Genomic DNA, 25890 nt, shown 5'->3' with positions numbered 1-25890 from the left:
CGGCTTCTCAGGCTTTGTAATTAACATCTTCTGTCTGAACTAACATTTGCTGTCTCCCAATAGTTAACTTGTGCTTACATGAGTTAGTTATTGACTGCCCCTTCTTCATTAGTTTTACAGAGAGCTTGAGGACTTGGAGCATCTGATTGAGCCGATTAACCCACAGGGCCATGGCCAGCCCACAGGGTTTACAAGTGTTGCACAACCTTCGAAACTGCTCTCTGATTAGCCAAGCCCTTGCCAGTGACATCAGCCAGCTCACTTTTCATTAGCTGGCTGGTTCCTGGGACTGTAGGACTTCTAGTGAGATGCTTAACCCTCTCGATGCCGCACGGCCGCCCCGGGGATTCCCTGCAGCCTGATGACAGGACCACACACCCCTCACGTAGGAGGGCGAGGGGTCGGTGATGCGAATCGAAACTTGGAGAGGCTGTGACAAGGGAGCCACATGGGAGACATGAATCCCCTCGTCTCGCTCCCCTTGCATCATCGCCCTTTTAAACGGGCACGCCAAGGCACTCAGACTAGCACGCGGTCTGGGGAAAAAGCACAGGGATTGGCGAGTCTGCCGCCTGGTGGACACACCCTCCATGCAAAAAGGCTCATCTGAGTCAAAGAAGTAAGAAGGTAAACGGAGTTGACTTGTGCTGTCTGTTGGCCGATCAGGGAAGCTCCGAACCTAACGTGATGGGATTCGTCACGGCTGTTCCTGAGCAGGAGTGCGCGGGGCAGCCAGCAGTTTCCTCTCGACTAGCGGCCGCGCCTCGGCGCCATGCAGGCAGCAAAGCGCTGTTCCTCAGCACTTCCCTCCATGTGCTGATTGCCTGATGGGGGGGAGGGGTGGGGGGGCGAGAGGTGAAAGACGAGCTGTAAGGGAAATCTGAATTTTTTTTTCCCCTCACGTTTTCTTTCATTAAATGTCCCCCAGTGAACTACTCGAGGTTGGTTCCGGCAGCTGTGTTTCTGAGTTTTGTCCCAGTGGCACGCTGCCCAATACTGGACTAACCCTCCAGCGGTTGGCAGACCATGGCTTGCAACACTTGGTGCGACAGTACGGCAGGCCCCAAGGGAGTGTATTGAGGTGACACCTGTCCCCCGGGAACTTGGCAAAGCACAGCCAGCATCGGAAGTGGGACTGTGCAAGGCAGTGCGGGGCTGCTCCCGTACCATGTCGGTCGTCGCGTACATGGACTTCGTGGCTGCCCAGTGCCTGGTGTCCATTTCTAACCGCTCGGCCATGCCCGAGGCAGCACAGTTGAAAGGGCCAGGTGAGGAGCAGGTGGGGAAGGATCTGTGCGACCCCCGTGACGCTTGGAAGGACTACTGCACCTTGGTGACCATTGCCAAGAGCCTTCTGGAGCTGAACAAGTATCGGGCCCTGCCCGTCCCTTCTGTGTGCAGCGGCAACATGGAGAGCCCAGACGAGGACATAGGCTCTGACAGTGACGTGACCACAGAGCCTGGGTTGAGCCCGGCACGCGACTCAGCACCAGGGCAGCGCAACACCGTGCCCCTCAAAGAGAAGTTAGTGTCTGAGAAGCGGCACAAGTGTCCCTACAGTGGCTGCAACAAGGTCTACGGGAAGTCCTCCCACTTGAAAGCACACTACCGAATGCATACAGGCAAGCCGCGGGTGCACGAGGAAGGGGGGCGGGGCGCGCGGGAGCTGCTTGATGAACCCTCTGGGAATCATTTGCCACAATATCACTTATTTCCCCTCCAATGCTTTGCGTGGGGACCCTGTGAAGGGGGGTCCCGTGTGAGCCCTACATCGGTGGCACAGTAAATCTGGCCGAGATCTCTCAGGATTGTCTAAAATAGCGCGGCTTGGTCGGGTGCTGTGTTTGCCAGGCCAGCGGCCGTTAAACAAGCTGCCTACCACCACGGGGAGTGAGAGTGGGGCTGGCTGCTGTGGACGGGGCTGCAGCAGCGGGACGTGGCTCGTCCTTCCGCACCCATGTGGGCTTCCCGAATCCTCAAGGGAGAGTCCAGCTCAGCTCCTCCAATACTCCTGGTGTGAAAGGGCCAGCAGTTAATGGAAAAAAAACCCAAGGAAGAAAAAGGCAGGGAGCAGAAGAGCAGGTGTAGTGGTTTGGTCCAAAATACTCATTACTGTTTATCTTCTGTGAGATAAGAATTAGGAGAAATGCAAAGCAGGCACCAAACTTGAAAGAATATAAAGAAGTTTATTAACAGACCTAAAAGAAGGGAAAGAAAAAAAAAATTATACCATACCTTCAGAACTCTCCTCCTCCCCCCACCTTCCTCTCTTCTCCCACTGACAATGTAAAAAGACAACCCTTAAGATGTTCAGTCTGTTTACCACTTCTATAATAACCTTGTTCAGTCCATTTAGAAAGAGAAGTCTCTTCTTGCTCGTGCTATGAAAACATTATCACAACGAGACAGCCGCCCACTTCCAAATATTGTTCAGTCCATTTAGGAAGAGGAGTCTCTCTGCTCGCATGTGAGTCCCTTCCCCCGACTTGCAGCTTTTCCTGCAACTGCTTTCGAGGGTCCACTCTTGAAATTTTTGGGGTACAATTTTAAGGTTGAGCTGTTCAGAAACAAAAACAGAGGCCCTTCTCCTTCCCTGGGAGCAAAGGGTCTTCCTCATCTTCATCTTTAGGACTATCTCTGGGAGCATCTCTAGGAACTGAGGTTTCTCCTTTCCCATTTGGAGCAAAAGTCCTCATCTGGTCCATCTCTCCCTGTCCAAACTTCTCATGAAATTACAGCTGCGTCAGCATCTGCCTATCTCAGCGCAGGTGCTTTTGCTTGTGAGTTGAACACTCCACCCCCCATATCTTCATGAAATTACAACGGGATACTCTGATATATCATAGCTTCACAACAGAATTTCAGCTTTAAGCATCTCCTCTTTCTCTTCCCTCAGGTTTTCAGCTCTTCACAGCAGTAAAAGGGTTAATCTCACCTCGACCTTGCAGCTGGAATTTTGCTTATCGCAGTGGAGAGGGGGGAGAGCCAAGCCACTCCGGCTGCCCACAGCAAGGCAGTGGGAGGGGTTCCACGGGTGGAACAGGCCCATGGCTCCAAGATGGCCGTGGCCCGGCCCCCACACGGGCCCCACAGCCACCTGTCCCAGCACCGGAAACGAGAGAGAGAGCTTGGGGGAGGGAGTTTGTCTATTCGTAAGTGTGTATCACAGAGGCGGTCACAACTTTAAGTGGCTTAAAGACTTGTCCATATTCAAACTGGCCAGCTGATAGGTTCTGTCAGGTCATGGGGAAGCAGTAAGCAGAACATCACTTCCGAGACTCAGCTTGCTAACCTATGACAGCAGATCTTGTGGAAAATCTTGTTAAATCTTTTTTTTTTTTTTTAAAGGTAGTAACCTTTGGAAAGTGGAATACACTTTAGGTAAATGGATCTGTTTGAAGAGAAACTGACAGTGACATATTCCAAAATTACTGTGTATCTTTTATTTATGAGCTTCTTGAATTGGACTTTCTGATCCAGTGCCTCAGTACATAACTTTTGTAGTTATGTGACAATCATCTTCATTATAGATGATGTGGTAGATTAACCTTGGCTGGCTGCCAGATCCCTACCTAGCTGTTCTCACTTCCTCTTCTCAGCAGGAGAGAGGGAGAAAATAAGGTAGAAAAGCTCATGGATCAAGATAAGGACAAGGAGATTGCTTCCCAATTACATTCATGGGCAGAACAGACTCTACTTGTGTTGTGGTTTGGTCCAAAATACTCATTACTGTTTACCTTCTGTGAGGTAAGAATTAGGAGAAAAGCAAAGCAGGCACCAAACTTGAAAGAATATAAAGAAGTTTATTAACAGACCTAAAAGAAGAAAGAGGGAAAAAAAAATCATACCACACCTTCATAACACTTCTCCTCCCCCCCCACCTTTCTCCATTCTCCCACTGACAATGTAAAAAGACAACCCTTCAGATGTTCAGTCTGTTTACCACTTCCATAATAACCTTGTTCAGTCCATTTAGGAAGAGGAGTCTCTCTTGCCCATGCTATGAACACATTATCACAATGAGACAGCCGCCCGGGTTGGTTCTCTGCTCGCATGCAAGTCCCTTCCCACGACTTGCAGCTTTTCCCACAACTGCTTTCGAGGGTCCACTCTTGAATTACTGGGGTACAATTTTAAGGTTGAGCCATTCAGAAACAAAAGTTCTCTTCACCCATCTCTGGGAGCATTTCATCTCTAAGAACAGAGGCCCTCCTCCTTCCCTGGGAGAAAAGGGTCTTCCTCATCTTCATCTCTAGGACTATCTCTGGGAGCATCTCTAGGAACAGAGGTCTTTCCCTTTCCATGTGGAGTAAGAGTCCTCATTGCTTCCATCACTCCCTGTTCAAACTTCTCATCAAATTACAGCTGCTTCAGCATCTGCCTATCTCAGTGCAGGTGCTTTTGCTCTCAAGTACAAGTTGAACACTCCACCCCCCCATGCCTTCATGAAATTACAATGGGTACTCTGATATATCATAGGTTTACAACAGAATTTCAGCTTTAAGCATCTCCTCTTTCTCCTCCCTCAGGTTTTCAGCTCTTCACAGCACTAAAAGGGTTAATCTCACCCAGGCCTTGTGTTGGGGTCCCTTCCCTCCTGCCATGTAGTCCTGGGAGAGGGGCCCTGGGGGGAGGCACGGGGTTTCCCTAGCCCCTGGTCGGCCTCGTTTCCCATTGGTTGTTTTGTGTTCCCCTGTGCGGGTCCCGTGATTGAACAGTTCCTCGGCAGTCCCTGGCCATGCAGCTGAGAAAATAAACATCTCTCTGAAACATCTATCAAGAATCGGTCCATATATATTTTTTTTTTACGGCCCTCCTTGTTTGATACGCGTATTACAGTATCTGCACTGTAACAGCCTTGCAGCTGAAGTGTTGCTTATTGCTGTTGGTCACATGACCTTTGCCGGGCAGCGGTGGGCAGCTTTCGGCTGAATCTTGGCTGCACTGGAGAGGAGGAGCCGGGCTGCTCTGTCTGCACAGAGCAGGGCTGTGGGGAGGTCGCAGGTGGAACAGGGCCCATTGGCTCCAGGATGGCTGTGGCCTGGCCCGGCCTGGCCTGAGAAGGGCCTGGGCCGGGCCCGCCAGCCCCCACACGGGGCCCGCAGCCTCCTGTCCCAGCGCCGGAAACGAGAGAGCTCTGCCCGGGGTTTGTCTATTCTTAAATGTGGACCACAGAGGTGGTCACAATTTTAAGTGGCTTAAAAAATTGTCCATATTCAAACTGACCATCTGATAGGTTCTGTCAGGTCATAGAGGAGCTGTAAGAACCCCTTTGCAAGAACATCACTTCCGGGACTATGCTTTGCTAACCCATGACATGAACCCATGAAGATTAATTTAATTAATTGCCAATTAAAAATAAGAGTAGGACTTTGAGGAAAAAAACCCAAAATTTTAAAAATAAATAACAACCTCAAACACTAACACCTAATTCTTCCCAGGTTCACCTTCACTCCTTCGTTCCTGGCTTCTCTACCTACTCCCCATCCCTAGTGGCACAGGGGGGGATGTAGAAGAGGGGTTGCAGTCAGTTTGTAACTGTCATCTCTGCTGCTCCTTTCTCCTTACACTTCCCCTTCTCTAGCGTGGGCTCCCTCCCACAGGATAATGTCCTTTGAGAACTGTTCTAGCATGGGTCCTTTCTGTGGGGTAGAGTCCATCAGGAACAGACTGTTCCAGCATGGACTCCTCACCTCAGGTCATAGTTCCATCAAGGAATCTCTGCTCAGGTGCCTGGAGCACCTCCTTCCCTTCCTTCTTCACTGACCCTTGTGTCTGCAGGGTTGTTTACAACATATTTTCTCACTCCTCTCTCACAGCTGCTGCACAGCATTTTTTTACCCTTTCTTAAATATGTTATCACAGAGGTGCTACCAACATTGCTGATTAGCTCATATTTGGCCAGTGGTGGGTACATTTTGGAGCTGGCTGAAACCATCTCTGTTTGGCACAGGGGAAGACCCTGATACAGGCGACCCGTGCAGCCCCCTCCTCCCCCACTACCAGAACCTTGCCATATAAACCCAGTGCAGATGTTTACTGCAGATATTGGCTGTGGCAGAGCAGCTTTATAAAAAGATGCTGAGCATGTTTTGACTGTAAGGAAATCCTTGCTATTTTTCAGAATATTAAGCTCTGAAAGAACACAGAGGCAAATTTTCTGCTCATATAAATTAGCAAGTTTCAGAGACACTAATGGCATTTTGCTCACTTGCAATTGTAAAGATATTTGGCCCATTTTCTAAAAATAAATCAGTCACCCTGGGTTAAAAAATAAAATCTATCCTGCTGTTCTTTGAAAGGATGTGTATTTGATAATGCTCAACTACTGTTTTTACCTTTTTGAAGCCAGTTTTAATTCATCAGTTTTGCAGTCTGTGTTTTGATAGCCCTTAGTATCTTTGTTTCATGCCAGGGAAACTGGATATTTCAAGATCCTAGTAATGGCTTGAGCACTGAAGTTGTGTTGTATGTTGGCACCATACTCTGTCTCAGTTCTGGGCTATGTGAAGTGAACTGTTAAATCTTAGCTCCTTGCTAAGGAAGGTCATGTCTCCCATGCACAGTGAAAAATTACACCTTTTGGCTTTTGTTGGCAGAGCCTCTCAAGCAGGTGAAGGACCAAATGAACTTAAGGGGAAAAGTTCAAAAGTATGTGACTTAAAAACCTGTGTCAGCCCCACAGACTCTTCATGGAAGACACTTTCTTCAGGGACATAGGTTACTTTGGAAAATTATACCATTAGTTTGACTTGTACTCCCTAGAGGATTTAGCCCCTGTCTGTCGCGGCGGAGTTGGATGCTAAAGTGCCGCGACCTTCCCAAAAGCGTCTCCAGGAGGAAGCCGTTCAGTGCAGCCACCACACTTGCACACACATGTACACATACACACACCAGATAGCTGGCAAAGCAGTCCGATGATGAAGGAGCAGGAAGGGTCTTCGCATGGGGTCCTACGGGAGGGGTTTATTGCAGCCACACTCGTGCAAGGCTCCAGAGAAGTAGAGCCAGAACAATGAGGGGTCCAGGGTTATATAGGGGAGCGGAGAGAGCATCAGGGACCAATGATCTGAGGGCAAGGGGCAGTATTAAGGCGGGGTCAGTGTAAGGGAACCAATAGGGAAACTCTGAGGGCGTGGTGATGTGGCGTATAAGATAACAAGGAGTGGAGCAGCCAACGGAGCCAACCAGGGGAGCAGAACTGGGGTACATTAACATAACAGAACAGAGCATTCTGGGGGAAGCTTTTTCAGTCACCCTAACCTAGAAAGGAACCTAGGACTTGTCCTACCATAGGACTCCCTTCGTTCCTTGTCCAGCAGGCCCACCAGCCTCCACAACTGTCCATGTGGAATTGGCTTCTCTGCTCAGCTATTCCTGTTATCATAACTAATCTCAGCTGAGATGACTTTTTCACAAGGTCTTCATTCATAAGACTGTGTTCTTTAATACCAGCAAATCTTATTTCCTCTGGTTCTGCCTACCAATTAAGACCATAGTAATTGTAGACTTTTTAAAAATTTCTCTAGTGTCCTGGTTCTGGCAAGGATGGGGTTAATTTTTGCAGTAGCCAGGAGAGGCATGGCTAGGACCCAGATGTTATTCTATACCACCTCACATAATTTTCTGGGGATGGGGAAGGGATCTCTTCCTGGTCAGGGTAGCATGGCATGGGTTGGGTATTGTTGGGCTCTGGGTGGTGTAGTGGTGAGTATTTGCATATGAATCGATTGCCTCTCTTGTACACTTTTGTTATTAATATTGTTTGTTTTCTTATCTCATTGCTATTTCCAGTAAATTGTTCTTAACTCATGATCTTTACTTTTTGTGCCTCCAATTCTCATCTCCAGGCCAAAACAGGGGAGGGGGGCATGGTTTGGAGTGCTCTCAGTGGGAACACTAAATTGGAGAATACCACTCCTAAACCAGGACATCTAGATTAAAGGGTTGTGTATGAGTAAGGAACAGCATGGATCAAAGGAAATACACTGCCACATGCTTTATATCTGTTTTGTAAATGACTTCTTTTCTGAATTTTGTATATTGGCAGTGATAGTAAGTGGTAAAGTAAAAAATTAATTTATCACAGAGGGAACATGTTACAAGTTATTGCTTTAGTGCTGTCTGAATAGGGCATGGTCAAATCTGAACATTGGCTAAACTTCTATTGCTCTGACTTCCCTGTTCATTTAGCTATATTTGTATTGCAAAGGAAGAGACCTGGAGCTGGTTATCTACCTATGCCCTACTAGGAGATTTGTTATATGCTTGACTGAAGAGGTCAGGAGGATTACTGGATGTTATTCAGTGGTGGACTCTGTTTAGGTGGAATTAAGACTGTCTTCATGAGCAAGAAAAGAAGATGGTCAGTTCTGACCTTTAAATAACCTCACTACGTGTTACAGTGGGGGTGCTGTAACACGCATATCAATCAGTGAGGCCCGTGGAAAAGAAATATATATGGACCGATTCTTGATAGATGTTTCAGAGATGTTTATTTCTCCAGCCGCATGGCTGAGGATCTGCCGAGGAACTGTTGCAATCACGGGACCCGAGGGTCCTTGCCTGCGCAGGGGAACACGAAACAACCAATGGGGAACGAGGCTGACCAGGGGTAGGGAAACCCCGTGCCTCCCCCCCAGGGCCCCTCTCCCAGGACTACATGGCAGGGGGAGAGCCCCCACAACTACGTACCCTAGGGATTATTGTGTTAACAACTCAAATATTTCAGCTCAAATCCTCTTTTGGAGGCTGAAGGTAACTGATGTCTTGCAAAACATTAGCTCACAAGTGACAAGGGAGATATATTAATATCACTTCCATTTAGTGCTCGGATACCCACCCTGATATGGGGACCAAAATAGACATCAACTAGGATAGCATTTTGGGTGTTAACATGAAAATTAATATACTGTACAACCCACACTGCTTGCTATATGCAATATAGTTCTAAGTATCTTCTGAAGGGGTATGAGGCTAGCAAAGGCCAATCACTTGTGTGTGACACATAACTCCAAGTATTAAATGCTTAACTTGGACACACTAACATACTTTCACTGTAGTTCTGTGTGATTAAAAACATTCCAAAAATGCAGCAATAAATAAACTCTGAGAGCTTTCTAATGTGAACAATTAATACTGTTCCAAACAAAATACTAAATGATGCTGCTAATGATAATTACTTTTTATAAATGGTAGAACAATTCTATAACAACAGTTGGATTTGATTGAGCCTCCAGAGTTATTCATAACTACATATTGCAGTGTGTTAATACTCCATCCTCATTTATATCAGATTTTTTAATCCCTTCCATCTACCTTCCACTTCTTAGTCAGGCCATCAATTTGGTTTCTTGATGCTTTGTAGACTTTAGTTGAAGTAGGTACACAGCTATCAATTAAAAATTTCCTGGTCTATTTTTAAAAATATTTTATAATATTTTAATATTTAACCTCAGTCTCTCAATCTTGGACAATGGCTTTAGGACTTTGGTTCGCACCTGTCATAGGTTAGCAAGCATAGTCCCGGAAGGGATGTCCTTGCCAAGGGGTGCTTACAGCTTCCTCTGGGACCTGATAGAACCGATCAGCTGGCCAGTTTGAATATGGACAAGTCTTTAAGCCACTTAAAGTTGTGACCGCCTCTGTGATACACACTTACGAATAGACAAACTCCCTCCCCAACCTCTCTCTTGTTTCCGGCGCTGGGACAGGTGGCTGCGGGCCCCAAGCGGGGGCCAGTGGGCCCAGCCCCTGCTCGGGCCAGGCCAGGCAGGGCCACGGCTCCAGGATGACCCCCCCCCAGCAGGGCTGTGGGCAGCTGGAGTGGCTCGGCTTCCCCCCCCCTCCACTGCGGCCAAGATTTCAGCAAACGCGGCACCGCTGTCCGACAGAGGTCAGGTGACCAACACCGATAAGCTACACAGCTGCAAGGCCGAGGTGAGATTAACCCTTTTAGTGCTGTGAAGAGCTGAAAACCTGAGGGAAGAGAAAGAAGAGATGCTTAAAGCTGAAAGTCTGTTGTGAAGCTATGATATATCAGAGTATCCCGTTGTAATTTCATGAAGATATGGGGGGTGGAGTGTTCAACTCGTAAGCAAAAGCACCTGCGCTGAGATAGGCAGATGCTGACGCAGCTGTAATTTCATGAGAAGTTTGGACAGGGAGAGATGGAAGTGATGAGGACTTTTGCTCCAAATGGGAAAGGAGAAAACCTCAGTTCCGAGAGATGCTCCCAGAGATAGTCCTAAAGATGAAGATGAGGAAGACCCTTTGCTCCCAGGGAAGGAGAAGGGCCTCTGTTCTTAGAGATGAAATGCTCCCAGAGATGGGTGAAGAGAACTTTTGTTTCTGAATGGCTCAATCTTAAAATTGTACCATATTTGATCAGCTAAAAGAAAATTAGACATGAAAGAGGAAATAAAGTTAAAAAACTTGATGTTTAGAGGTTAAAGGTCTTTATCTTACTAGTAATTCTCTAAACCTGTTGGTACAAAGGCACTATGTATTTCAGAGTCCAAAACTGTTTTCTTGAACCTTTGAGTCTAGCTAAATTTCCAGAACGCTGCAGTGGATCGATTCCAGCCATCAGCTAACCTGCCTCTCTCATTCCCCTCTCCTGAAGAATGGGTAGAAAATAGAAGGAAGGCAAGAAGACCTGTGGATTGAGATGTCAGTTGAATAAGGAAAACAAAAGCAAAATAAGGAATTAATTTTCTATTTCCCATCAGTAGGCAGGTGTTTAACCATTTCCTGGAAAGCAGGGCCTCAGCACATGTAATGGTTACTTGGGAAGCCTCTTGCCCACTCCCAGCCTACTGGCCTTTGAGCCGGGTGGGGGATTTGGAGAGTCAGCCTTGATGTTGTTCAAGCATTGTTCAGTACTAGCCAAAACATTGGCATGTAATCAACATGGTTCTAGCCAAAGCACAGCACTATTTGGGCTGCTATGAAGAAAGTTAACTCCATCCCAGCTACACTCAGCACATCCATCTAAGGCTGTCTTCTGTGGTGATCTTAAAAAGAAAAGTCAGTGGATGGTACTGTACATCATACTTAAACAAGCAGCCCTTGGTTGTGCCACCATTCCCACTGAATTCAGTATAACTTAGAAGAGGATTTGCAGGAGGAAGCTAAGGAAGTCTGAATTATCTTCTTTTCCAGAGGGTAGGCTTTTAATTTCTTGCCAGACTCTGTGTTTCTGTGATATAATCAGGTACTTCTTCTCTCTATCTTGGATGTATATCCAAAATCAAAATTTATTACCTTGCAAAAGCCTGTAATACAAAGACAAGCCTATCATTGAAACTAAACTTCCTTCCTATCTTATCACTAAGTAACATGGAATTTATTATTTAAATTCTGATGTCTTGGACAGGAACACTATTAATATTGTATGAGCTATTTCCCATAGCATCTCTGAGATATGTGGCACTTCGAGTAGAAGATAAAACATGGTGTTATCCCAAAGCTCACAAGCCAAAAGCTGTTTGTCAGGAGGGCAGGTGGGGGACATGAAATATGAAGTAATCTTACCGTAGTCTCAATAATACTGAGGTAGTATTATGAGAATAGGACAGATAAACTCTGATCAAGTTTGGTAATAGCAGTATAGATTACAAGAATGGTCTTTCTGCACGACAGTCTTGAGTACTGAGGTGGCATGTGCAAGTCTTGCAGACTTCCCCTGAGGACTTTCTGAGCATAGAAAAAGGCCCAGACATAGGCAACGTGTACAAAACCAGAGCCCTGGAAGTAAGAGCAGATATGCAGAGGATTATCTTGAAAATGCAAAGGCTTCTTTAAATAGTGATGTCTATATAACTTAGGTCAAAGTAACAAAGTGCTTATATAGCTTGGGTTATAAGATATCTATGTAACCTAATATCAATATAACCTAAATCATGACTTTTTATCAATCTAACCTGAAGCATAGCCTTCTATACTTATGTAGCCTGAATCATAACTTCTATACCTCTAACCTGATGCTTATATAACCTGAATCATAACTTTTGATACCCATATGATTTGATATGAATAACTTTTTATACAATATAATGGCTAATATATAGTTAACTAGTTGCTTATATGCAGAATAGAAAAAAAGAGAAAAAAAAACCAAAACCAAGAAACTTACCAGGTGTATAGTTTTAGAGATAGATAAGTGTAGTACTAATGAGAAATTGGCAAGTGCAAAGCCAATAAGCCACAAAACAAAGAATTTAGGCCTGTTAAGACCAGATGGACCGAAGAGCATCGTAACTGCGCGTGCCCCAAAGACAGTTGAAAAGTTCAAGTGCGAAGAAGACTTCAGAAGCCTTCATCAAAGACCCCCAAAGACCCCCAAATTGGGGAAATGCATGCGCAGTGCAAGGAATTATCTAATAACCATGAGATCCTGCTATGTAAATTAGTTCCGGTGCGTATGTGATGATGCTGTAATGACATAGCAACATTAAGCAAAATTTACTGTATAAATATACCACAGCACTTGACAAAGGCGGGTGAGTTAGGAGGAAAAATCCCCCTCACCACCAGTGCTGCAATAAACAAATACCTGCTCTATAGACATCGGTCTATGGGGATTTATTTCCAGCCTATCTTTCGGGCATCAATAGGTAGTTTAAAAGGTTTGATATGGCAAATAATATGTAGGTTTACTGTTGACCTCCAAAATGAGGAGAGAGAGAGGGGGAAATTTACAGAGGAAGATGTGCAGACCAGAGGATCTCCAGGGAAAATAAATACAGACAGACATGAGAGCAAATAAGCAATCTCAGCCAGGAGGCCTGGGCAGGGAGCATTGAGCAAAGGACAGAATACCAAAAGAAAGGAAAAGAATGGCAGGATAAAATAAAGAACGTACACTTACTATGATGGTGTGAATGCAAGCCAATTAAAGGGCTTATGGCATCTCATAGCAGGTCCTCCTGGTTAGAAACAGGGATAGAGAAGGTACCATGGTGTTAGTTTGTGAGATGCCTCTTACATGACCTTTAGAATTTAACTCATCTAGGGGAGAGATGGCAGCAGTGTGTATAAATTCCAGACACTTCCCAAAATTTAGTGTTACAATTTGGTGGGAAGTTCACATCTATATCAGGTGCTTTTAATTAAGGTTAGATGCACAAAAAATCCTGTAGTATGAAGTTTTCCCTCTAACTAGGTTTTATAGTCAACTGCCATCTTGTAAATCAGGTCAAAAAAATACAGAGTTTGTAACATTTGTAGGTTACGGACGGTCGGAGACGAGAGATCTCTGAAGTCTGATCTTGGGACACAGGCGGTTTATTGCAAAGGGCGTGGGTATAGGGGCACTGCTCAGAGCTGCCAGACTCAGCTCTGAGCAGGCCCAAGAGAGCAAGAGAGTAAGCAGGTGAGAGAGAGAGAGAGAGAGTGTAAGAGCAAGAGTGGAAGAAGTAGTAAGAGTAAGAGCAAGAGAGGAAGTGTCTGAAGTCCTGGTTACAATACAATAAATCATCTTCTGTACTGAATATTCTAATTGTCACTAACCAATCTAATACAAGATACAAATCCTATAGCATTTACATACAGCCTATAAGAGTTCTTATATTACCATAGAGTGTTACATCTTAACTTCTAAAAACTACTCTTTGGACCCCTTCTGCTGAGCTAGTAGGGTCTGCTCTGACCCTTGGACCTGTTTGCAAGCAGAGGGTATTGTTCCATCAAGAGGGGATTACCTTCAGTTGGCCATACCATTGTCTTCCAGTTGTTCAGTAACTAAGACTTGGTATTTCAAAAGTGGCTTTCATTTCGATGTTGCCTGTAGTTTTCATATTCCCAAAATCTTTTGTCAGGCAATCATATTTATAAGGCTTTCCTGTTTCATCTTCCCCAACAAACATTAAGCAATTGATACACCCTTAAACTCTTCTGACATTTTTCTCTAACTGATACTCAGTAGTAGGTTGTGGGCAGAAGCATGGATCCACAGATGGCCATTTTACAAGGTAAATCTGAGGAGCATTTCTGGTAGAAGAGAAAGACAAACAGCAACTGATTAGTGGTGCTATATAGATATCATACCACTGATCCAGGTGCCATATCAGTTTAGTTTGGTTGTTTAGTCTGGAGAAAAGAAGGCTCAGGGGAGACCTTGCTCTACAACTGTGCGAAAGGAGATTGTAGCTAGGTGAGTGTCAGTCTCTTTCCCCAAGTAACAAGTGATAGTAAACAGCCTTAAGGTGCACTAGGGGAAGTTTAGATTGAATATTATGAAAAATTTCTTCACCAAAAGGGTTATCAAACATTGGAACAGGCTGTAGATATGTCAATTAGGGATACAGTTTACTGGTGAACTTGGCAGTGTTAGGTTAATGGTTGGACTTGATCTTAAGGGTCTTTTCCAACCTAAATGATTCTATGACTGTACTTTGTAGGAACCCAGAGTGCCGAGAATATTTCTCTGCCTGTTTTTAAGGGTTCTTACCCCCCTGAACAACACTGTTTTAACCTCCAACCTTGGAAAAAATTACCAACAATTAGACAAGAACTAGAAAATACAGTGGTGTGAATTAGGTGATAGACTACTATGTAAGATTGTCAAAGGGTGAAAAATTTAGAGGTTTTGGGCTTCTCTTTGTAGTAAATAGATAAGAGTAAAAATTATCAAAATGGAGGATTGTTGTTGTTCTCTAAACCTTCTTCTTCTTCTACTACTCCATGTTCTGCAGTAAAATTAGTTTGGAATGATTGGATAGAGAATTCCACAGTTCCTGGCCATGTTACTGAATAATTGGTAGGAAAGTGAAAATAATATATGTTTTTAGTAACTATTGGTTAAATTATCTTTAAAAGGCCATGTAAATCTTGATAATGAGACTTCACTCCTGCTTTTCTGTCTTCTATGCTGTACCTGGGTCACGCTGGTGGCTCTGTTCCTCTGATAAGACTTAATAAACAACTATCTGGAAGCATTGAAACTCAAGGAAAAGTCTCGGTTTATCTTTGAAACTCCTTGCAAGGACTTTTAGAAAATTCTCTCCCATCAGGAGGGATTTGATTTATGGCACAGTTCAGTGTCATACTTCTTTGCTATTTATATTCTATATTATCACTAGATTGACAGACTGTACACATACATATATGTTGGCATTCTTCTGCTTGAGCTTTTTTGAGTATTTTATATGAACATAAAATGAAATTTATATAATGCAGTGACACATTGACAATTCCTTTGCAATAAGACTGAAGAGCAGAAAGTGGAGTCAGCAGGACATATTTGCTAAACCCAGACCTTTGCCTGCAAACCCTGTTCTCAAGGATTTATAAAAACATGCAAATTCTTAGGGTTCTAATAGGCATATTTCCAGGTATTGGAGAAATATGACAATATTGACTAGAAGCCTTGCTAACTGAACAAGGTAGGCAAAAAAACATAAAGATTAAGTCCAGTGTTGCCTGACTCAGTTGTGAGGGCTTTTTTCTGTTTCAAAATATAAAGTTAAGTGAGTATATGTTTCACAGTGGGGAAAACACCCCACAAAGCTTGCATGGGTTATATTAATTCAATCCATGTAAGGAAGTACACATGTAGGAGAGAAACAGTAAGCAGGCATTGTCTATAAGGATGCAACTCCTGTTGCCAGATGAATGTATTGAAAATGCAGCTCTATTGAGTTCCTGCATGCTGTTGTGTTATGATATTGAAGACCATGTGGTAGGCATCACCTGTGGTTTTTTGTGTCTCTTGCACTCCTAGCCATGTGGGAATTATCATTTCCCTTCATTAATTGCAGTGCTGTTCTGCACCACACTGTCATTCATTGCCTCACAGAGCTCCCAAACCTGCAGCCAGAGGAGCAGGCAGAAGCCAAGTTGAGATTAAAAGGCCAAACTCTGGGGCAGTGATGACAAAGCACACTTAAAATGTTTATTTGTGGTAATGTAGTTTATCATCTGGATGTAAGCTATGATGACTGTGAATAGCCTAAGAACACTATAAATATATTGAAGAGTCCACTGAAATATCGACTAATGAATTAATATTAAATAATCAAAATTATATTCTCGTTCTGAATACACATAAAATTGAGACCAGTAATGTACCTCAGTTTCATCACATGTGTTTCTGGCCACAAGTGTTAAGCTTGTCTCTACATTAGCATTTTGATAAGATAACCACCACTTAACCTTCTTTACCCACATCTTCAGAGAACAAAAGAGTACACTGCATTGAGGACAATGCTTGCTCTAAGCAAGCTGAGCTTAACCGTTGTCCACCTGGTTGTGGTAGGTCCTACAGGCATGTTGACTGTGGTTACTTTCAGCTATTCCCACAGATGCTTGCAACATTGATCTTTGCAGAGCCAGGTCATCCAGTGGAATCTAAAGACAAGTCTTCCTTTGCAACACAAATGCAGGAGAGCCAAGCACTTGAAAGAGTGAGCCCCAGCGGTGCATAAGGCTGTCTGTGTTAGCATGTTGGTAGTTCAGTGTCTGACTCTAGGCTGGAGAAAAAGATGGTCCTATCTTTGCTCAGGATGCCTAGCCATGAACCTTCTTCTGAAGCAAAGTGCCTATACCAAGTTATTCCTCTTTGTGCTAGAGAGGAGGAAGGGGACAAGTTCCATAATGCTATTATACCCAGTAGCTCAGTAATTAGAAAATGCCATCAGTAGCTGAAAGACCAGTTTTCAAGTTCCTGCTTTGTGGAGTTTAGAAAGAGACCCCTCTGATCAGAGAAAGTTTCTGCTCCTTACCTTGTTGAAGCTGTTCCTCTTTAACAAGCAGTTAATTATTTAGATGGAACAGGAACCTAAACCTTCTTGATAACAGGTAAGTGCCCTAAGCACCATGCTGAGTTGGTCTCTCTCCATTGTTCAGTTAATATTTAAATAATAATGCAAAATGGAGGAAGTTCAAATGGAGAAAAGATGGAAAAGGAAAAAAAATAGAGACTTGTCCCAGAGTACCTGAGAGTCATTGCTGAGGATATTCCTCTCAGCTATGAAAAGTGTGAATTTAAGTCTCAGATGAGTTCTTTCCTCTCCTAGGTAGGTTCCCTAACTAATAGACATAAGGGAGCACAATCCCCCAAATAAAACCTTTTCTAAGGCATATGGGGAGGGATGTAATACAGTAGAGAATCTCCAAGGATGTTCCTTACATCTGACACTGTATCAGATGGGGGTAGCAGCAAGACTGAGCCTTGTGGATTCAAGATGTGAGCTAGGATTCTCAACAGTTCAGGAGAGCTGGATTATAGTGGGTATTTTTGTATCTGAGTTTGGTTTTTTTGTTTGTTTGTTTGGGGGTTTTTTTGAGAGAAACTCAAAACCACCACTCAACAGCTGCTTACATGAACAGGTATTTGAGGATGTCAGAGCAGTCTGATTGCTGAATGTGGCATTTTTAACAACTTATTCAACCTGTGGTGTTAAGTCCTGAATGCAGGTAGAATAAACTTATTGATGCAAATTATTCATCTGCTGCCTATTCTGTAATCACCTGACATTGATTAGGGGTCTGTTAAATCTGTTGCAAGACTAGCTGTTTGAGGTTTAAGTGTTCTAGAAGTCCTTGTTTTATACATATATATCATCCTCACTGCTGATCTTGCTCTGTGCTGTTTGTCGCCAGCATCTGTAGCTTTGGTTACCATGTTTAATGATCCAATTTTGGGCTCTCTCAGAAGAGGAAAAAGGTTGCTTGAAATTTCACTGCTCAGAAGTGCGTGTACAGATGCCTGTGAGATTTGTCTTCATCAGAATATGTTGGATTTTGAATGTCCCACAGGAAATTGCTCATTCAGTGTGTGTGGGAAAAACAAGGACACTGGAAGACAAAAATAAGAGACCTGAGATAACAGCTATTCTGAGGCAAGGAAGAAAGCCTGTCCATCTTTTTTCCTGCAATAAGCTGGACCATGTTCTTTGCACTCATCCATCTACAGAACCTTTGATACTTTGTGAGACACTGAGAAACACAGAAGTGGTGGCTGAGTGGGTTCACAGCAAGAAGAAAAGAAAAAATGCTTATTGTGGTCATGTCTAAGTCAAGGATTGTAGTTCAGGACCAGATATTTTCAGGATACCAAGATTTATTTGGAAAGTTTGAGTTTCAGCAGCCACAGAGCTTCAGAAGGATCTTGGAAGACAAAGACAAGAAGGTATGCTAGATTCTCCTATTTGAACCACAGAGTTGAAGCTGTGGGAATACTCTTTTTTCTTTTTTTTCTCTTCCCTCCCCTTCCCACCTCTGGCTTCATGCAAACAGTCCTGTTTTCCTAATTAGTTTTACTCTTGCCTGATGGCAAAAGTTTTCCTTATTTCAGTTTTCCATAGTTGTGTGCTTTTCCATCTCCCTCTTTCCCATCATCTCCCTCAAATCCCTGGTAGGAAGAGGCCAGCCCTGCTGTAGCCCTGCTCTCTACCTCTGGATTTTAGGGTATGTGCTGCAGGCAGAGATGGAAGTCCCTGTAGCAGTAGATAATGGTTACAGCTATGACATGTTACATGGCTAGACACAGAATGGGAATTGAGTACAGACAGTGCATCACATAAAACTATTCTTCAGTTTTGATACTTAATATAGTTGTTATTATGCATCCTAGGCAGCACAGTCCTACCATGTACCTGATGGTATCTTTTGTAAGTCAGTCAAGGGTGTCTAATTAGCTGTCCGTTCATGCAATTGCAACTACAGTTCATTTGGCTTCCTTGTTAATGTGTGAAGCAGTATCATAAGCATTATTTGATAACAAACTGTTCTGCATTAGCTAACATAGATCCCAAACATACCTGTGTCCAACTTCACTACTGTCAGCCAGAAAAACAAAGCAAGTCTAACCAACAGCTCATCTTGGTCAGACTTCCATCCACACCACCATCAATTTCTGAAAATCAGTTTGTTCCAGTCCTAGTGCACTTTCTTTTATCAGCCTTTAATAGCCTAAGTATGTGCTTATCAATTTTGTCTTCAGCTTTTTCAAACTTTTTAATTTTCCCTCTGGAAAAATAAGAAAGTCCAGAACTTCTTTATCACTTGCTTGTCTAAATTAAGTCATCTTTGTTAAAGCCACTGAACTGAAGCTCCTAACCTTAGTCATCTACATCTAGAATAGCATCTTGTAGTGAGAAGACAAATAATGAATCAGGATATTTGGTATAATACCTATGCTATTAATGAATCTACTAATGCACATTTTATATTCTTTTTTTCTTGTGCCCCTACCCTCCTGAAACCCTGCCTCAGCTCATAAAAACCAGCTTAGATACAGAGTTTAAACTTGCAGAGGAATAAAAAACTCTCAGTTTGAGAGAGCATGTAAGGAGTAGGGAGAAAAGATCAACTGGAGTGAGAGAACAGAAATCAAAAGTATCCACAATGGCTTTATATCCACATGGGATCTGATGCAGAAGTGTGAGTTCTTTAGACTTCAGAAAAGATCTATGGAGAACTGATGTTAGCTTGTACTGTTATGTCCACCACTATGTCCTAGATTGTTGCTGCCTGTTCTGAGCTTCCCCTCCCCCTCCCCAAGACACTTGCCTCTGCTATGTGCTCGGAGCGCCTTTGTTCTAAGGGCGGGCAAAACCAAATGTAACTCAAACTCTTTAGCAGTGTCTGATTGGCCAGTCACCCCGGGTCCGCCCCCAGTCCTCCCCTTTCCCCTTCTCCGAATAAAAGAGAAGATCAAGGGAGGTCCCACCCTCTCTTGGCTCTGCTATCCTCCTGTGAACATCTCTTGTTGTCTGTTTCTTTTGAAAGCTTCTAACTGCGGGAAATTGAGCGAGCAGAGAGCTATATTTCTCCCTCTTTGCTTCTGCTGACGGTATTTGCTTTGCAGCTGATACAGGTACCGATTTTAGAGCTACTAAAGGGCTAGATCGCCCGTGCTACCTCTCTAGGCTGCTCGAGGCTTTCTAAGGCATTAAACTACTAGCCTAGCTGGTAAAAAGCTGAAAAGATACCTTCCTCACTAGATGGCAAACAGGACAAAGAATGGGAATTCTGAAGATACTGTACTAGTTTGAAAACAAACCAGTGGGAGGCACCAAGTCAGAATAACAATTTAATGGGGAAGTTAAAGAAAAGGAAAGAAAAAAAAACTAAAAGAAAACACTGGTTCAAACTGACAGAGTCAAGATACAACCTGAGTCCCTGTTAGGCAGGGTGGTGGTAGCAGTCTGGTAGAATGGTGGCTGCAGTCCTCTGAAGCGGTGATCCTGTAGAAAAAAGGGTCTGCTCTTCCTCAGAAGGTCCAGTGGTGGCTGTGTAGCTCCTGTCCTCTGGAAATCCAGTGGAAAGGCCTTGTCTCTGATGTTCAGCCTCAGCTTATATCCACGATGGGATGCTTGGTTCCTCCCTCTGGGTGGAGCATCTCACAATGGGGTAATGAGTCATGAGGCCAAGTGTTGATTAGGCTCATTAACAGAAGATAGTCCGGAGGGAGTTATCTATGAGTCATGCGGCAGGACAATGATGGGCCATTAACAGCAAGATAGTCTGGGGGGAGGAGGCAAGAAAACACTGCCCCACCTGATTTCAACGGCTGATGGGGATGGTAATAGAATACACTGCAACCCAGGACAGATACCTATTCCAATAACCTTTAAATGAATTTGTTTCATTTGTTGCTTCTGTAAGCTGCCCTGGATATGTCTTTTGAATAAAGTCTTCTCTCTTGTTCAGATTCTATTGCATATGGTTCTAAGGTATTGTTCATACTTCAGTGGCCATTCCTCCATCAATTAAAATATAGGTTGAACGAGCTACAGCTTATTTTAAAACAAGCATATAGGCAACAAAGGAAATAGTACATAATACCACTTTGTTGTGATAAGAAGTGATGCAGAGTCCTCAGGCAGGTGCAAAGGGGAGCTCGTTTATTCCAAAAACCAGGCCTTTTTAAGCAATTAGGCCTTTATCAGTAACATTCCATTAAAGCCAAACAAATATAATTCAAACCAACCACCATAAACCACGATGTGAACACGTGATGGTTATAAAACTTGTTTTCTACAGTTATGTAACGCGTTTTCCACCTCCATTCCAGCTGAGTCATTCCCAGAATCCTTTTCTACTTAGCTGAAATACAAGGAGTCGGCTATGATTTTACAAAGGCAACAAGGCCCTTGTTCTGTAAGGCTTTGCCTATCTGTAAAACCACTTCATATTAAGGGTTTATTCTGCTCATTTCAAGCCTTAGCAGTAGTAAGGGGAAAAACATGCAGGGGAGGGGAATGTCTGACTAGAGCACAGATGTCAGTAGCACCTTGTTATCCAACCTAGATACCTAATTTCTAATAGAATTTGTCATTTCTGCAGGCTGAAGAGCTTTCCTGAGGTAGAGTATAAGAAATGTTGTTTCTGGGTAAGGGGCAGAACGTCTGAACTTTTTCCACTACTCTGGAGCCTAGGTACCTGATATAGAGCCATTTACTAGATGCCTCCACACATGCAGGATTTATATCACTTCTCCTACATTCCCTGGGAGATCTAGAAAGCTTTTCTGCACCTCCTACTGATGCCTGCTTCAAGAAGCTGTGACAGAAACCATGAGATAGTAAAAGGGTAGTACAAGTGAAATGTTTGACTCAAATATCATGTACGGACATCAAACAAAGCCAGAAGAGAGCAGTTAGCATGGTGCCATCACACAAGCACTCTGTATGGTTGTGCACACTTCCCAGTAGTGCCCTGGGTTGTAGCTGTGATCATGGCCTTTGTGTATATGAGCAAACATAAAGCTTTAATTTTTTTTATACAGAAAGGCTTCCAATCATGTTTAAAAACATACAGCAGGAAGCCAAGAAATATGTAAAAAATGACCCACAGGCCAGAATTGCTTGCAGTAACGTTTCCACCCTGCCCTGGATTAATGTACCAGGCTAAACTGGCATTTTACTATTTCTGATTTCTTCTTCCTCGACCAAGAGCCAGTCTTGCTGTGAGATGAGGAAAGAAATTGCACTGGGAGCAGGCTATGCTGTATTACTGTCTCAGTCCGGCTCTGTGGGCTCACACGCGTGCACGCACAAACACATGGCTAGCTTCAGTATAAAGTCGGTGGCAAAGAGGCAGGAAGGGTCCTTGCGTGGGTTCCCACAGGAGCATTTATTGCTTCCACACTGTAGAAGGGTCAGAGGTGTTGAAAGATGAAGGGTACAGATCAATAAAAGAGCTGTACAAGCAAAGGCCTGCATGAGCAAAGGCCTGCATGAGAAAATGCCTGTGTGAGAAACAGGCCTGAGAACTAAAAGGGAGTTTTAAGGAGGTACAGTGCTGTGCTGATAAGATGTACTGACCCTGAGAAGGGAGGAGAACTTTGATTTCTCAAGTCAAAACATAAATAATAGAAGCTTGCCAAATGTAGTCTTTTATCTAACCCAATTATGTAGAAGTAAGAATGCGCTTTTGTAAGGTTAAACCAATTAAAGAACTGATAAGCATGTACTCTCACACTATATAAGTGCCTCTGTATTGCCAATAAATGAAGCTTGCTTTATCAATCACATTGATTGTCTGCATGTCTTCCCCCCGCCGAAGTCAGCAAGTCAGAGGCAAAAGACCGAGAACACAGGAAAACTCAGGGTTTTATCCAGGGGCGGGGAAAAGGCAGGACTAGGGAATGGGGACCAATGGGGAAGCTCTGGGGGAGTGGCGAGGGGCAAGGGCCAACAGCCAACCAGGAAAGCCGAACAGGGGTAGATTACCATAACAGAACAATGCATCCTGGGAGAAGCCTTTCTGGTCACCCTAACCTAAAGAGGTTCTTGTGGTACTAGGGACTTGTCTTACTGAGAATGAAACATGGATTTTTAAAAAAACATTAAGATTTTAGGTAAAGGTTAGCTGTGTTGAAATTAGTTAAAGTAGATGGCCCAGCTGGAATTAATTAAAAGTTAATAATTAGTTAAGAAGAGCTGGACCTGAAATAAGCTTTAAGATATAAGTAACTGATTGTTAAATAACTAATTGCTTGTCACTTTTATATTTGTTTAGCTGTGCTTAGAATGAAAAACAGAAACATTGATAAATAGATCTAAAGAAATGCAGACAATTACCAATTTCCCCCACCTGAGAACCTACTCAGAAGTCACGAAGAGAGGAACTGGAAGGTCACCAGAAGTAATTTGTATTGTCAAAACCCAGAAAGGTAGAAAGGTCAAACCAAGGGAAACTACTTTTACTTTATCTTCGAGACCACCGAAAGCATACTACACATGCTTAATGACTTTAAGCTAATTACCATACGAAGCGGAGAATGGGAGGTTTCAATGTTATAAATATGCATTTGTATTTTGAATATTTAAAAGTTTTGTAAATAAATAGACTTTGTATTAGCTTATAACTTTGCACTGCGTATTAGGGAGCTACCCCACGCAGCTGCCTGGCGCTGGAATAAACATACACTTTTTAACTCTAAACTGTTAGAGAGTCTTTGTCTGTCTCAGTTGGGTGTCGATATTAGATCAATGCCCATATTTTGGTAAATCAAGAACTCTCTGTCCCTTGTAACATAGGTTCACTGGCCACCACAATGCTGTGGCTGGCTTAAGAGGCCTTAGCATGCAAACTTTTGTTCATCTAGGTAAAACTACCTAATGCTGGTCATTTTGGGACAAAGTAGTCTGACTGTCAACCCATTAGCTTGTCCATCTTATTGTCTCACGCTGTCTTGTTGAGGAGGGAAAATGAGAGTGTGGCCAGGTGGAGATCTGGCAGCCAACCAAGGTCAACCCACCACAGTCATCTTTGCAGATCTGAAAGAATTTGGTCTGTAGCAATGCAAGGCTCATGCAACCTGCAGAGGTGAACTGAAGGGATTTGGGGTGTTAGGGAAATTATAGTGAATACTGCTCACTCCTTACATCATTGCTTTAAAACACAGGTGCAGTGTATTTTAGTTAAAGATGTTTGGTTTTGTTCTTTACCATCATAGCAAACATGTTTATTGATAGAGCTGTGAATAACGAGATAATTTTCTTGCCCTTAAATCAGCCATCTAAAAGACTGAGGGGAGTCCTTTATTTTGTGGACCAGCTTGGATTTCTGGGCAAAAAGGAAAGGAAAAGAGGAGGAGCATAGGCTTTCTCTCTGCAGCCACAACATTTTTGCTGTACATATTTGTAGCCCTGAGGCTGCACAGGTCTCCCAATCCCCTCCCTGCTCAATTCTTCCCAGAGTGGAATTACTTGTCCTAGATGAGATTTTTTTCTTCTTTTCTAATGGTTACAGATTATTTTATGCAGCAGAATGGAAGTATTAGAGGAATAATAGTGGTGTTCCTTTCTCAAACCACTGAAGTGAGCACAACATAAAAAATGTACAAGAATAGGCAGAGCTCATCTGTTGTTATCATAGCATTCAGAGTCATGTAAGGTTCTGCAGTAGTGTGTGTTTCACACAGTTGAAAGGGGTTTTGGCTTCTGCTAGAGGTGAAACTACAACCTGATGGAGTAAGTGATCAACAGTTCTGCAGACACTGACACCATGGCAAGAAATAAAGGCAGCTTTTTCCTTCAGCAGCATATTCTCTAGCTTCTAAGCTGTCCTGCGGAAAAGCTTGTATGTGCTGGTGTTTATATCCCTTGCCTAAATTTCTTGTCATCCTTTCCTCCCTGTAGGTGAGCGACCATTCCCCTGTACGTGGCCCAGCTGCCTTAAAAAGTTCTGTCGCTCAGATGAGCTTACCCAGCACTACCGAACCCACACAGGTGAAAAACAGTTTCCATGCCCCCTCTGTAAGAAGCGGTTCATGCGGAGCGACCACCTGACAAAGCATGCCCGGCGCCACACCGAGTTTCACCCCAGCATGATCAAGAGATCCAAAAAGTCCAGCTCCTTGTGAAGGCAGAACTGGCCTGGGGAGGGGAGTGAGGAAGAGAGACACAACAAGGACATGGTGAATAATGCAAGAGCAGTCCACTGCCGTGGTGTTCACAGTTTCTATTCACAGTTTGAAATCACATGTAGCTGAAGTTTAAAAAAAAATAAGTACTCTGTGACCCCTTACTCACCCGTTGCTAGTAACAACGATCTTAAGCAAGTGTATTGTGGAATTAGTGAAGGGATGGTGATTAGTCTAGACAATGACTTTCTTTTGTAATTGAAAGCATTGACACGGTTGTATATATGTCTGACTGGATGGTTTGGCCTGTGACACCACAGTAGTGTGATTCCAAGGTCTTTCTGATTGCTGTCATGGACATGTTTTGTTGAACAATGTAATGCTGCTTGTATTTAAAATTTCTTGAGTAAACCCATGTTCTGAGTCACTTAAATAATTCTCAAGTAAAAACTCCATAGCACATTTTAAAAGTGGGGTTACTTCTATCTCAGAATGATCCTTCATTTAAAAAGGCAGTTAAGAGAAACATTGCATTCATTACTAATAGCATCTGATTGATACACAAAAACAAGGTGAATTTATACTCAAGACAACCCATTAAAGTAAACGTGTCTTTTCAATTTGACTTTGTATTAACTATACTTTTGAATATAAGATGCACTTTTCCCAGTGTATAATTCAAGCAGACACTTAAAGCAAAGAAAGTCACAACAGCTCAGTCATTTACTGACAGCACGTGTATTTAGCTCTATTGTTTACTTACCTGGAAAAAATAGAAATCGGCCTGTGTAATGTGGCAGGGGTATGAGGGCAGAAAAAATACAACTCTCAGTTAACCCTATACTTTCATTTGACAATATCTACAGTACTCTACTATAGAAATGCCACTAACAGTGTTTTATTTTACTGTGTTTTGTTTGAATGGATGCATAACAGCAGCTGTTATCTTTATAAACTGCTCCTTTTAAAGTTTTTTTCTCTTTATATACTTGCCTTAAAGATTTATTCTCTTTATATTCTTATCTAACTCCTGCAAAATCCAATGGTAGTTGTGGGTGCATATGGAGAGA

General features: G+C 43.3%; 1 protein-coding gene across 1 annotated transcript; it reads left to right on the top strand.

Annotated features, from left to right (window-relative positions):
- Positions 1 to 1168: 1168 nt before the first annotated feature.
- On the top strand, positions 1169 to 24820 carry LOC125319353 (Krueppel-like factor 9). Its single transcript, XM_048290457.1, has 2 exons — positions 1169 to 1622; positions 24597 to 24820. Exons 1-2 carry the CDS (start codon positions 1169 to 1171, stop codon positions 24818 to 24820), a joined length of 678 nt encoding a protein of 225 aa, XP_048146414.1.
- Positions 24821 to 25890: the final 1070 nt, after the last annotated feature.

Source organism: Corvus hawaiiensis, chromosome W (assembly GCF_020740725.1).
Source record: "Corvus hawaiiensis isolate bCorHaw1 chromosome W, bCorHaw1.pri.cur, whole genome shotgun sequence".
Lineage (NCBI taxonomy): Eukaryota > Metazoa > Chordata > Aves > Passeriformes > Corvidae > Corvus > Corvus hawaiiensis.
Note: the sequence above shows the minus strand (reverse complement) of the source record. Positions and strands in the feature narration are given on the sequence as shown.